The sequence below is a fragment of the Coturnix japonica genome, chromosome 14 (assembly GCF_001577835.2).
Source record: "Coturnix japonica isolate 7356 chromosome 14, Coturnix japonica 2.1, whole genome shotgun sequence".
Lineage (NCBI taxonomy): Eukaryota > Metazoa > Chordata > Aves > Galliformes > Phasianidae > Coturnix > Coturnix japonica.
The window spans coordinates 5,750,798-5,762,997 of record NC_029529.1 but is presented as its reverse complement, the minus strand read 5'-3'; the positions used below and the strand labels follow the sequence as shown (position 1 = coordinate 5,762,997).

At 48.6% G+C, this 12,200-nt stretch overlaps 1 protein-coding gene across 3 annotated transcripts in view; it reads right to left on the bottom strand.

The window, feature by feature from the left end:
* Positions 1 to 10,573, bottom strand: part of LMF1 (lipase maturation factor 1) — a 148,747-nt gene extending 138,174 nt beyond the window's left edge. Inside the window, exons 1-3 of one of the 3 annotated variants that reach the window (XM_032447597.1) lie at positions 10,362 to 10,572; positions 7,067 to 7,173; positions 2,370 to 2,679 (exon numbers count right to left, since the gene is read on the bottom strand). In XM_032447597.1, coding sequence (XP_032303488.1) covers positions 2,370 to 2,509 — 140 coding nt within the window. In that variant the 5' untranslated portion in view covers positions 2,510 to 2,679; positions 7,067 to 7,173; positions 10,362 to 10,572. Of the gene's footprint in view, positions 1 to 2,369; positions 2,680 to 7,066; positions 7,174 to 10,361 lie in introns of those variants that run through there. The other 2 variants (XM_015876946.2, XM_032447598.1) reach the window with 2 other exon arrangements.
* Between the last annotated feature and the right edge of the window lie 1,627 nt (positions 10,574 to 12,200).

Genomic DNA, 12,200 nt, shown 5'->3' with positions numbered 1-12,200 from the left:
TTCACTGAGCTGTTTCATAATTGCTACCAGGAAATTCTGGCAGTGTTATCCCTTCCCCTTCTTTAAGAAGCCGCTGTGGTCTTCAACAGACTACAGAATCACTGAGGTTGGAAATATCTCTAAGATCCCAAGTCCAACCTCACCCTCAATGCCACATCTCCTCGGCTCTGGGACACCTTCAGGGATGGTGACTTCACCATTCTTCCGGCAAAGCAATTTCTCCATGTGATTCATGGAAGAATCACACCTCAACAAAACATCTCAACCTGTCCAAAACTGTAAGACAAAGTTAGCAGGCCACATAATACCATCTAAACATTGACGTATTACTTTATTACCAAGGTAAGCACTGTTACCCACAACTCCAGAGCCTGTGAGACTCCAGGTACTGCCTGCAAACACCAAGTGCCACCAAACCCTCTGCAAGGTGCCAAGGACAGACTTAACCCACCTCTTTCCCTCTCCCCACCTTCACTTGCACTGTTAAGCACCCAGCTGCCATCACCCCTTCCCTAGAGAACTGAATGTCACACTATAAGCACAACACTGATGTGGTTTACATCACCCAGTGACCCATTTCAGAGGATCTAATAAAAAATTGTAACCACGAAAGAATAGACTGTACTGCTGGGTTGTTTTGATTCCTTTCTCCCACTCCTTTACACGAACCTAATTGGAGAAACTGGGGCAGAATTTCCCTTCCCCCCCCCCCTTTCCCTCCAGAAGAACCTGGCCCTTTCCCACACTACATTATTGCTGGATACCAGGAGTAACCCCCTCATGCCACTGTCACTTTTAAATTCCAAATCTGAAGTAGGGAATGAGGCAAACAACAACAACAACAACAAAATAATAATAAAAAAGCCTTATCTCAAAAATCAACAGGCAATTCCTTTCAACCACAGCATCCACAGAATGCAAACTCTGGGCTCTCTTGCATTCCTGTTGGTCAACCCATTGTCTTCAGAGCTGCAATGAGACCTAAAGCTGGGTGGTGAGCTTTGAAACCCCCCAGGAAGAGGCATTTGGACATGGTCTGCTAGTTACTGGTGGTTCAGCTCCCTGTGGAAGAGGCTCCCTTCATCCCCCTGCTCTTTACTGCGCAGCCTTGGAAGACAACAGAATGGCCATTTGAACAGGCATAACTGGATTGCTCCTGCAGAGACAAGGTCCACACTTCTGCCTCCAGCAGGGAAAGCCACAGGGAGCAGAGGGGCAATGCAGAACATGCCTGCCCAACAGGAGGTTGAGAACACACTCCAACCAGGGTGTCTATTTGTTTGTTTTAATTAAAATCATAATGAAGTTACACCACTGCTTACAGCCACGACAGCAGAACACCTTAAGGCACTAAGAAAGCTAAGTTCATAGCTCGCCTGCTCCTGAAGGGCAAGATCAAACCTCCAGCCACCTACACCACTACAGGTTCACCTTCCAGCTGCACACCTTGCAACTTGAATAACATTGGCAATAGGCAGGTATTAGTCCCACCCAGAATCCTGTATCTGTAGAAACAAACAGGATGATGCTCGAATCCTCACCCTACTGGGTATTTGGAAATTAGGCAAGCAATTTTGGAGGAACTTGGAAACAGGCAACAGAAAACTGTCTCCAAACTATTTTTCAAATTGTGGCTTTCTTTCACAGTCTGAAGTTCACGCTGAGTTAAGAGCTCAGAAAATAGAGCTTTTCAGAAAACTGAAGCTGTTATCGTTCACCCACTTACATACCATTGGGAGTAGGATAGGAATGAATGGGATGGGAAAAGACGCCGGGCTGCTCAACCACATACAAATCCCTAAAATTAAATTCATCGATCCCATCTATAATGAGGGTGTCCAGTCACATGCTGTGGAGCCAGAACATCCCAGTGACACAGCTGGATCACATCCACCAGTTTAGGCACTTTTCATGGCAGGGCCTTTCAGCTACTCCAAGTTATTGCCTCTGCTCTGGCAGAGGTGCATGTACTTGAAGAGCTTAACTAATGAAGCTTGGTTTCCCAAGACCATTTTAACCAGCAATTCTAAAGCCTTAAAAAAAAAACAAAAAAACATGAAGACCAGCTGAAACGCTTCCTCTGGCTGGAGCATGCTTTCCTATAAACCAAAACCTGCATCACAGCTCTTCTCTGCAGCTAGGCAATGCGCACTCCTTCTTTCCTTTTTCCTTCCCACAGGTCTCGCATACTTATTTTGTTCCAGCTCTTTGGATAAAACTGAACATTGATAAACCATCTCAAGGGTCGCTTGCATGCATACATCATTCCTTAGCAGATGTCTAACCTCAAATAGTAATAGAAAGTCAATTGGTATAATAAAGAGCAAGGAATTACATAGAAAAGCAAAGCAGAGAGATTGTCAACCTACCAGATCTGTCCAACATTGACCAATGAGAGGTAGAGGATCCACAGGACAGCCATGAGGACCATGTTTGCACATCCAGTTATCAATACAAAGGCTGAAATCACCAGACCAAGCATGGAGATGTAGTCCAAGATGCTGTCCATATCTGACCAGTCCAGAAACCAGATGATTGTTGGTGCATAGCTGAGGGCATCCAGGTTTATCTTCCCTTTGAAATACTTTTTGACATTCTGCAGGTATAGTTTACATGGGAGCAGCCCCTTTTCTCCTATCAGCTGCTTGTTCTGATGGTACGCCACCAGGAAAGCCACAACTGGAGAAAACAAGGAGAAAAAAAAAGCAGTATTAGAAATCAGATCTACAGAATTATATCCACATCTTGGGAAGGAATTTGTTCACGTGTCCTCATCTCGTCTCAAACACAACCCAGCCATTTCTATTTACCATGATGTAAAAGGCAGAGGAATTCCATCTAGGCTTCACACCAGGAAATGGCACAGCATCTGTTTTGAGATAATTCTCTCCCCATGTGCTGTATGGGATGTGCCATTTGCTTCAGGCAAACTCAGTAATGCAGTTTGGGAAAAGCTGCTTGCAGCCAAGAGACCTGACCCACCAACAAACAGGAGGCTCAGCCCAACTGCTGGACTCAGCGTGACCCCCCGGTTACTCACATATGCTATTCATCTCCTAATGCAGATGAGGAAAACAGCTTAATTGCATTGCAGATGCAGAGCGAAAGTAATGCATTAATCTCGAGACTTTCAGATGGAATTAGCTTTCCACAAAACAGCGTTTGTACGGGATATACCAGGAAGCCCTCAGCACAGATACTGACTGGGGAGCACAATTTAAGCTGCCAGAAGAACGCACTCAGTTCCTTTGCAGCAGCAAATAGACAGCTGTACCTTCTGACCCCTTTGATTTCAAATACACTGCAGTGTCACAGCTCCACCATGCACTCTGGCTATGCTGATTTACTCTATGTGCCCTGCCCAGTACACATAGCCCATGGCAGAAGCAGATTTTATCTGCAGCGTTACATTTTGATTTCAGTAGACAACCCACTTCCCATTTTTAAGAAGAAATGTTTATCTGTGCACCTATCAAGCGCTGGAATTTGTCCCCACACTGAACACACTTCATATTTCACAGCACTGCTAATGAGACCTAAACACACCATCACTCATCCAGCAGCGTCACAGTTAAGCATTGCAACTGCAGAAGATAGCAGTTCCGATACGGGTTGACCTTCTGGATCCAGTTGGCTGAAAATACAAAGACTTAATATTTTCCCATCCCCTAAATTGCTACTTTTTTTCTATAACTTGCTGCAGCTCTCCCATGTTTGCTATCTACACTCTCACACTGGACAATCTTAGAACAGCCAGATGCTTTTTTTAACAGCACGCAAAGCAATTTAATTACAGATTGTAGACCTAGAATTTGATGTTCTACAGAAGAAAGCTGGTCAGCTTCTAGGGATTAGCTCATGTTTTAGGAATCTCCTCCAGTCACCAATTTGCAGTTCACAAATGCAGTAATCTCCATTTCTCAGAAAAATAATATATATATGTATATATTATAATATATAAAAATGAAGGCCAGCATTTCCTGGGTAAGCTCCATGCGTTTTGGTCCCAGCATCTCACTCAGCCTTGTCACAAACACTATCCAAACAGCGGCCACGTCACACACAGCAATAGCTGAGCTCTTGCAAAATGCCAGTTGGTCGTGTGTCGTTCCCTTCCCCAACCCCCTGCCCTCCCCCTTTCGTTAATGATCAAATCCATTTCCTTCCTTATCTGAATACTGGCACTCTGCAAACAAGGATTTGGGTGCTCATCTGGTTGCTCTCTATGGGAACGCCGGCAGAAATGTTGTGTGAAACTGTATCCCAAGTTCAGGCCTGGATCCCCAATTCACAAACTCAGACCTGAAACCCAAGGGAGTAAAGATAAACATGTCTTCCCCCCCTCCCCCGACATAGAGCACGGTCTCCAGTTCAGTCAACCCATCTCACGCTTGCTCCATCTCTCTGCACACAGCATGTATTTTGTCCACATTTTAAACCCACGCTACAACACAACCCAACACCCCTGAGGTCCTTGGGAAGGTCTCCACTTATACCAGGGGGAACGTAATGCTTTTGAGCCTCAAACGACCCCATCCTCCATTTGGATTTAAAAATAAATGAAGAATTAAGACCAGCTACATCACAAACTCCACACCATCAAATGCTCCAGGAACTGCTGCCCCAACCCAGAACTGCTAAGCAGTTTAAAAAGCAAAACCTAAATTAGACCCCTGTGCAGTATGCAAGATAAACAAGGAAAGGGTAATTTAGGAAAAACAAACTATAGCATTCAAAGTACACATTGTATGTACAAAATACTGCACAGTCTGAAAGCAGACAAGACTGCATTATAGGTTGGTGTGAACTGCACATCTGAAGGCTGCACAGACTGGGCTCTCAAGTGGCTTCCCCTCAGAACACCGATTATTTGCTGCACTGATGACATTTTGCACGTAATGACTTCACAGCAAAATCCCATTGGCAACAGCCCTTTGATTCTGGCTTACTCAGACTAAAAGTCCCTTTTGCCCCCAGTGCCCGTGCTTTTGTTCCTCTTCCTTAGCCCCTATTCTGAAGCCTCTTCCCTTTGGCCTTGTGTCTGGGGGTTTTCCACTCCCCATCTTCCCCCCTCCCTCCAGGTAAACGTGGTCAAGGGAGTTTGCTTCCACCTGGGGCTCTTGCTGGCATACCTGCTGCATGGCCAGGGCACCGGGGCAAGGTTAACTGCTGTCCTGACACAGCTGTCCTTCCTCACACCACTGCTGGGAATGACACGAGGCTTTGGGAGGGCTCCCAAGGCAGGGCTGTCTCCTGCAGGCTCCTAGCACAGCTGAATACATCTCACATTCTCCAAAGCCAGAATAAAGCTCCATCACCTTTCCCACCCATGTTGCAGCTGCTCACTGCATGGACTTCCCCAAGCCCTGAACAACACTGCCTGGATTTGGGCATCTTCATCCCATGCCCATCCCTTCTTTCCCCCAAAGCACTCTGCCTCGCTTCATTGCAGATCAGAGAACCCTGTGCTTCAGTGACTCCCATGCTCCCTCCCACTCAGGAGCCTCTGACAGCTCACATGGGAGCACGCTCCTCTACCTGCTGCCAGCTGATCTTTACATAAGTAATGCATGTAAATTGTCACCAGCTGCTAATAGACCTTCACTACTTATCCTCACCTCAGAAGGTGCCTGACTGTACTTTTCCATTAACTCCCCCTCCACCCTCTCCTTGCCCTCCACTCTTCCCCCACATGAAGGCGTTCCTTGTTCAAACCCACATGCTACCAATAAACACAACTGGAGCATGCAGCACAGGAATCACCCATATGAAATGATTTGGTCTATCCACATTGCCCCGTCACCTCAGCTCCTTTCCTCCGGTCCAGGCCCAGCCTGTCATGGTAGGAGAATGAGAGAATCCTATTCTTCATGCTCTGTAAAGATTTAAAGACGTGAAACCTAAGACTTTCCCGTCATGTGGCTTTCTCTCCCCCCACCATTAAAAGAAGTCTCAACTTTTACTTTAAGCCCAAACCACAAGAAGAAATGAACCAAAAGCACTGAGCTTTGCATGAAAACCAAGCTACCTTTTGCACACACAAGAAAAGCCTGCCTGGAGCCATATATCCATTCACCTCCCTACAGTGCAAGCGCTTTGCTCAGTACCAAATGCACTTCTCTCACCTGGTCCCTCTGAGCAGAGTTAGACGAGGGGCACAGAGCTCGCTAGCAGATACAGCACGAACACGCTGCCTTCGCTGTGCAGCCTTGCTAACAAGCACCAGAACAAAATAAAAACTTCAAGGGAGAAAAGGCATCAGAAAGTGAACCACAATCCTGAGGAGGCAGTTTGAAAGCTACTGGGAGCCTTCTGAAATAACTGAGGGAAGGGGAAAGCAAAGGAGATGGCAGAGATGGGAGGAAGGACACCGGGGAGAGCCAGGAGCCCACAGGAAGCCCAACTCCCCCAAGAAGGCTTTGGATTTCAGAGCTGGGAAGAAGCAGCATAAACCTCCTGTAGCCCTGGCTCTGGAGTAAGAAAATACTACTGTTAAACAATGCATGAGGAGAAGGAAGATAAACTGCGTTTATATACTAGCTTTTCTTTTTCAAAGCACTCTACAAGGCATGGCTGAAATTGGGAAGGGTGGTATCTAATTACTTGAAATTTCTGCATCTGGAATCCGATGATGGTAATCATCCAAAAGAAAGGGCACTTAAAAATGACTTAGGAGGGATAAAGCACAACACCACAGTGAAAAGACTTCAGAAGTCAAAACTGCACTTCTCCAAACCTCTGCCCCATGAATTACAGACTGCAATTAGCCATGGAAGATAGGTGTTATCAAATGAAGTCAGAGAGGGCAGCACCAGTGCCATATAAAGATGCCTCTACAGAATCAAGGAGAGGGAACTGGATAGCATGGCACAGCATGGGACCTACAGAACGTAGGCTACTGTTCAAAACAGAACTGCATGGACAGGTGCTTTATTTACCTTATTGCTCAGGCTGGAGAACCCTGATGGCCTACCCTAATGGAAAGAGCAAACCTCCAAGCACGTTCAGCTTAGAATCATCTTCCCCTTCCTTCCCACCCCTGTGAGCAGCAGGTGGGTTTACTCACCAGCCTCCACAAATCAGATCCTTTCCACCTTCCCACCTCTAACCTGCCTCCCAAGCAGACTCCTTGCCAGGGACTTCCCAGGCCCTGGATGCTTCTGGAAACCCCCTCTAAATAAAAAAGAATGAAGAGAAGAACTGTTATAACCAAAGGGAGCACACAAAGGACACTTTACACCTGCTTGGCTCTGCCTGTCCTCCTTCCAGAGCTGAAGATCTAAAGGGAAAGCATCCCCTGGGTTTGAAGCAGGCAACCCAGCAGCCTCAGTAATGTCCTTGTGCAGCCAAAAGGAGGGAGGGCAGAAGCATCAAGGATGATTTGAGAACCTGTCACCTCCACATCGCTGTGCACATCAAATCATGCTTCTCTCTACTAATCCCAGGGGTCCTTCTCTCTCTCATCCCTCCCTTTGCACTCAGCAGGGATAACGAGCTCCATTAATTAGCAGGAGCAGCAATCAACAGGGGTGACCACTTTCCCCAGTATCTTACTGCAAAACTCTCCCCTGTCCCCCAAAAGTTTTGTTGCTGAACACAGCAGGAATGAAAGGGTTACATCGACAAAGGTGAAATGAAAGAAGGGGAAAAACATCCCACAAGTGAGGGATGTCAAACTGTCACAACGCCATCAGCCGTTTCCTCAGTAAGTCTGAGTCTCGGTGTGCACAGGATTGCCATGTCTGGGAAAAAAATAATCTGTCAGAGTAAATGGTTCCATCTTCAAAAGAGAGATTTGAAGAGGTGCTTGGCACAGGGGCTTCAAATTGTTTTCTGCTGTTTCTAAAGCCAGGCTCGCAGCAAAGATCAAAAGGCAACCCACCTTCCCTTGAGAGCATCCCCAGCACAGCCATGCCACGGCTCTGCAGCCTCTGACAGAAGGATCTGCCTGATGGCAAGGTCTCCATCTCAGACATACCAATCAGTTTCTGCCCCACAAACGTGTCAGCAGGAGGCTGCACAGCATCCCCCCCACACTGAGATCAGAGCTGGTGTCCCAACAACGCTGGGGACAACCAGAGTTGGAATCAGACCTGTCTCAAACCTGTCCATATACCCGACTTTGAGCCAGCTGGCTGTTACTCAACCAGGACAAACAGCAGAACTCACTGTTACCTGACTGCAAACAAACAGGAGCTGCATAACTTACAGGTAAACTTCTCTTTTCTTGTACCTCTCCCATCATAAAGGACAGAGACAGACTCCTACCCTGTTCATTCCAGCCTCTGCTTCTGGCAGTTGAAATTCTTCCTCTGACAGCACCTCTCTAAAGGATCTCCACGCTTTGCATTGTGGAAGCATTACGGGATCATCTCTCAGCACCTCCAGGCATTCCTGCTCTTGTCTCCTCCAGAAAAAAAATAAAACCTAGTTCTCTATTTGCTGGCTGCGCTTTCAGTCAGCAGCCTTCCATCTCATCTTCATTCTCTCGCTTTCACATTTCCCCCCTCCTTTTTACCATGCTGAAGCTCCCATTACCCTGAAACCAATGCTTGCTCCCCACCTCTCACCACTCCAGTTGTCCCAGGTGAGGTCTCCCATTCACTAGAACACCCCATCCCTCTAATGTGCTCCTTCCTACCCCCCGGCTCTTCACCCCCTGCCTGCTCCCTTCCTACCCAACACACCATCAGCCTACAGGGCAGCATTTGTTCCAGGATGTGATGTATTTATAACCCCAAATCCACCATCTGAAAGCAGCAACCTCTGCAGCAGAACACACAGCAGAGAACGCCGATCAGTTTTTCATAAGGAACTGCAAACTGAGCTAAGGGGAAACTCAGCAGTCTGGATTTACACACGGGAATATCAGAATCGCTTTCATTTTGACTGAAAGAGTCATAACCCCGCATTTCACCGAGAGCTGAAACCAAACTAGAAACAGAGCACGTGTCAAAACCGTACAAAACTACAAGTTCTGCATGGTTTTGATGCAAAATAATCTAAGCAGGCTGGCAGCCTACAAATCCTAACGATTTTGTGGACAAATCTGGGGCAAGTTTAGAATTTGTAACATAGTGTGTTACATGTCAGTTTAGGTTTCACTGTGAGTATTTTTTCAGTGGAGCGGTAGCAGGCTCTGAGCACAGCTCTCGGTTATAACTTGCCAAAACAAGAGCCAAATGCGTACAGCTGAGTCGGAAACTAGTTTTGCCATATCAAGTGAATGGCAATTCTTGAACCTGAGGGGTCATCACAGAATCACTGCGGTTGGAAGGGATCTTTGGGGACCATCCAGCCCAACCCTTTGCTCAAGCAGAGTGACCTACAGCAGGTTGCACAGGACACAGGATGGGGTCTTTCTGATTCTACATGCAGAAGCGCATTTGCTTTAAGTTCTTCAGCACCTGATGAGACGAGGAGCTCCTCTTGCACCACTGCTTCACAACACATCTTAAGGATGGCCAGACCCAGCCAGCTCTGAGGACAGGTGTCGGGTTTGGGGCACTCAGTGGGACAGGAGCCTCCAAACCACCCTGTGCCCACCCAGCCAACAGTGTTGCCCAGTGGGCATCGGGGCCTCATCACAGAATCACAGAATGACCCGGGTTGGAAGGGACCTCAAGGATCATGTAGTTCCAACCCCCCTGCCTGGCAGGGCCACCAAACATACACCTTTACTAGATCAGGTTGCCCAGGGCCCCGTCCAACCTGGTCTTGAACACCTCCAAGGACGGGGCATCCACAACCTCCCTGGGCAGCCTGTTCCAGGACCTAACCACTATCCTAGTAAAGAACTTCCCCCTAACATCCAACCTAAATCTTCCCTCTTTTAACTTAAAACCATTTCCCCTGTTGTCCTGCTATTGTCTCATCCCATAGTTGGGCACAAGAGGTGGAGCTGCACACAAGCAGCTCTCCCATAACACATCATGGAATCATAGCATGGCTGGGTTGGAAAGGCTCTGACAGCCACTAGCTCTACCTGTGGGCTGAACTCAGGACCCATCCATGGCTACAGGCACCTCCAGTGATGGGACACACACAGTGAAGGATTCCACCCCAGCATCCTACATAACTTACTCACTCTTCAGGCTTCAAACACAAGCCCGCACTCCGATACCCCATGAACAACCAGCGCTCCGGTGGGGGCTACACCCCGGCTGGGTGTGAGCTCCACACCACCCCAACAGACAGCAACAGCTCCTGAGACCTCCACACCGCCCACCTGCCCCCTGGCAGCCCCCAAAACCCTCCTGAATTCCCGCAGTTCTGCTGCCATCCAGAAGCAGCGCCGGGCCGTCCCCCACCCGCTCCCTGGAGATAGAACGCGGCTCAGACGGCAGCACCCGAACACTCACGGTACAGCAGCGCTACGGCGCGCAGCAGCACGATGCGGGTGAGCCAGAATGTACCCGGTGACAGCAGCGGCCCGACCGTGCTGCCCAACGGCTCCGAGCCCTCCGCCCGACCCGGAGTCTCCGGGGCGCCGCTACCGCCCGCCGGACGCCGCTGCCTCAGCGCCGCGCTGGGCGCCGCCATGTCGGGGCCCGCAACGAGCATGCGTGAGGCCGCCCCCAGCGGGCCGGGTAGGGCGGAAAGCGGCCGGAAAGGGGGCGCCTTCGCTGGGGGGTCACTGGGGAGGAGGGAGAAGCTGTGTCTGAGTCGGAGCACCGAGGGGCTAAGGAGGTGGGGAGGGGGTTTGGTGTGCTCCACCAGCACTTGGAAATAAGAGTGTATAAGTGCGAGGAGGTGGGGATGGTGCCCCGAAAGGTTGGGGGGTGTTCGGTCAAAGCAGGTCAAAGGAGGTGATCCTCCCCCTCTACTCTGCCCTGGTGAGGCCTCATCTGGAATATTGTGTCCAGTTCTGGGCTCCCCAGTACAAAAAAGACAGGGATCTCTTGGAAAGAGTCCAGCGAATGGCCACTAAGATGGTGAAGGGCCTGGAGCATCTCCCCTATGAGGAGAGACTTAGGGAACTGGGTCTGTTTAGCCTTGAGAAAAGAAGGCTGAGAGGGGACTTGATCCAGGTTTATAAATACCTGAGGTGTGGGAGCCATAGTGGTGAGGCTGGTCTCTTTTCAGTAGTGCGTGGGGACAAGACTAGGACTAATGGGATGAAAGTACAGCATAGGAAGTTCTGCACGAATGTGCCAAAGAACTTCTTTACAGTGAGGGTGACGGAGCACTGGAACAGGCTGCACAGGGAGGTGGTGGAGTCTCCTTCTCTGGAGATATTCAAGACCCGCCTGGACGCCGAGCTGTGTGATGTGGTGGAGGGAGCCTGCTTTGGCAGGGGGTTGGACTCGATGATCTCTAGAGGTCCCTTCCAACCCCTACAATTCTGTGATTCTGTGGTTTGTTCTCCCAGGTAAATGCAATAGGACGAAAGCAAATGGCCTTAAGTAGCGCTACGGGAGCTTATGATGGGTTTGGGGATGTTTCTGCTCTGAAAGAGTGGCCAGGCGCTGGCAGTGCTGCCCAGGGAGTGGTGGGTTTGCTGTGTTCCTATATTCACTCATAAAACCATTAAAATAGGAAAAGCTGTCTCTGATCCTTAAATCCAACCCCAGCCCATCCCACTGTGCCCACAGTGTCCCCAAGAGCCACACATCCAGACCGACTCTATGACTATAGCCATCAAATGCCTGACCCCATGTTCAGCCATAGATACGGTTTTTAACCAAAAAGCATTTCAGTAAAGTGCCCCCGGATGCTGTGTAGTTGGTTTTAGAAGCTCATCCCATCCAAGTAAGCAGCACATTGCTGAGCTGTGTGCTCTGTGCCTATCTGTTATCAGGTGTAACTCCATTCAGAGCTCCTCAGACTGTACACCCATCCCTTATAAATGCCTCTTTTGTTTTTCTGGTTTCCCATCACTGCTGCTTGCATTGTTCTGTTAGAAGGAAAAAAAAAACACAAGCCTGACATAATGGTGCATTGTATAGGCAAGGAAAAATAAGCTATTTGTTAAGGGCTGCGGGTGGACTGCAGTTTGGCTCTCCCTTTGGATTAGCCGTGAGGTTTGCTTAGATAGATGTAAGGAGATGGGAGCTGATGGTTTCCTCTGTGGGGTCTGCATGAATCTTGTATGGCAAATTCCACATGAAGTGGCAACGTCTGTAAAACAACCTGGATAATTGAGGAAATTGCTGAGGAAAAGTGGAAGGCTTAGGCTGCGGATTTAGCAACAGGGGTAT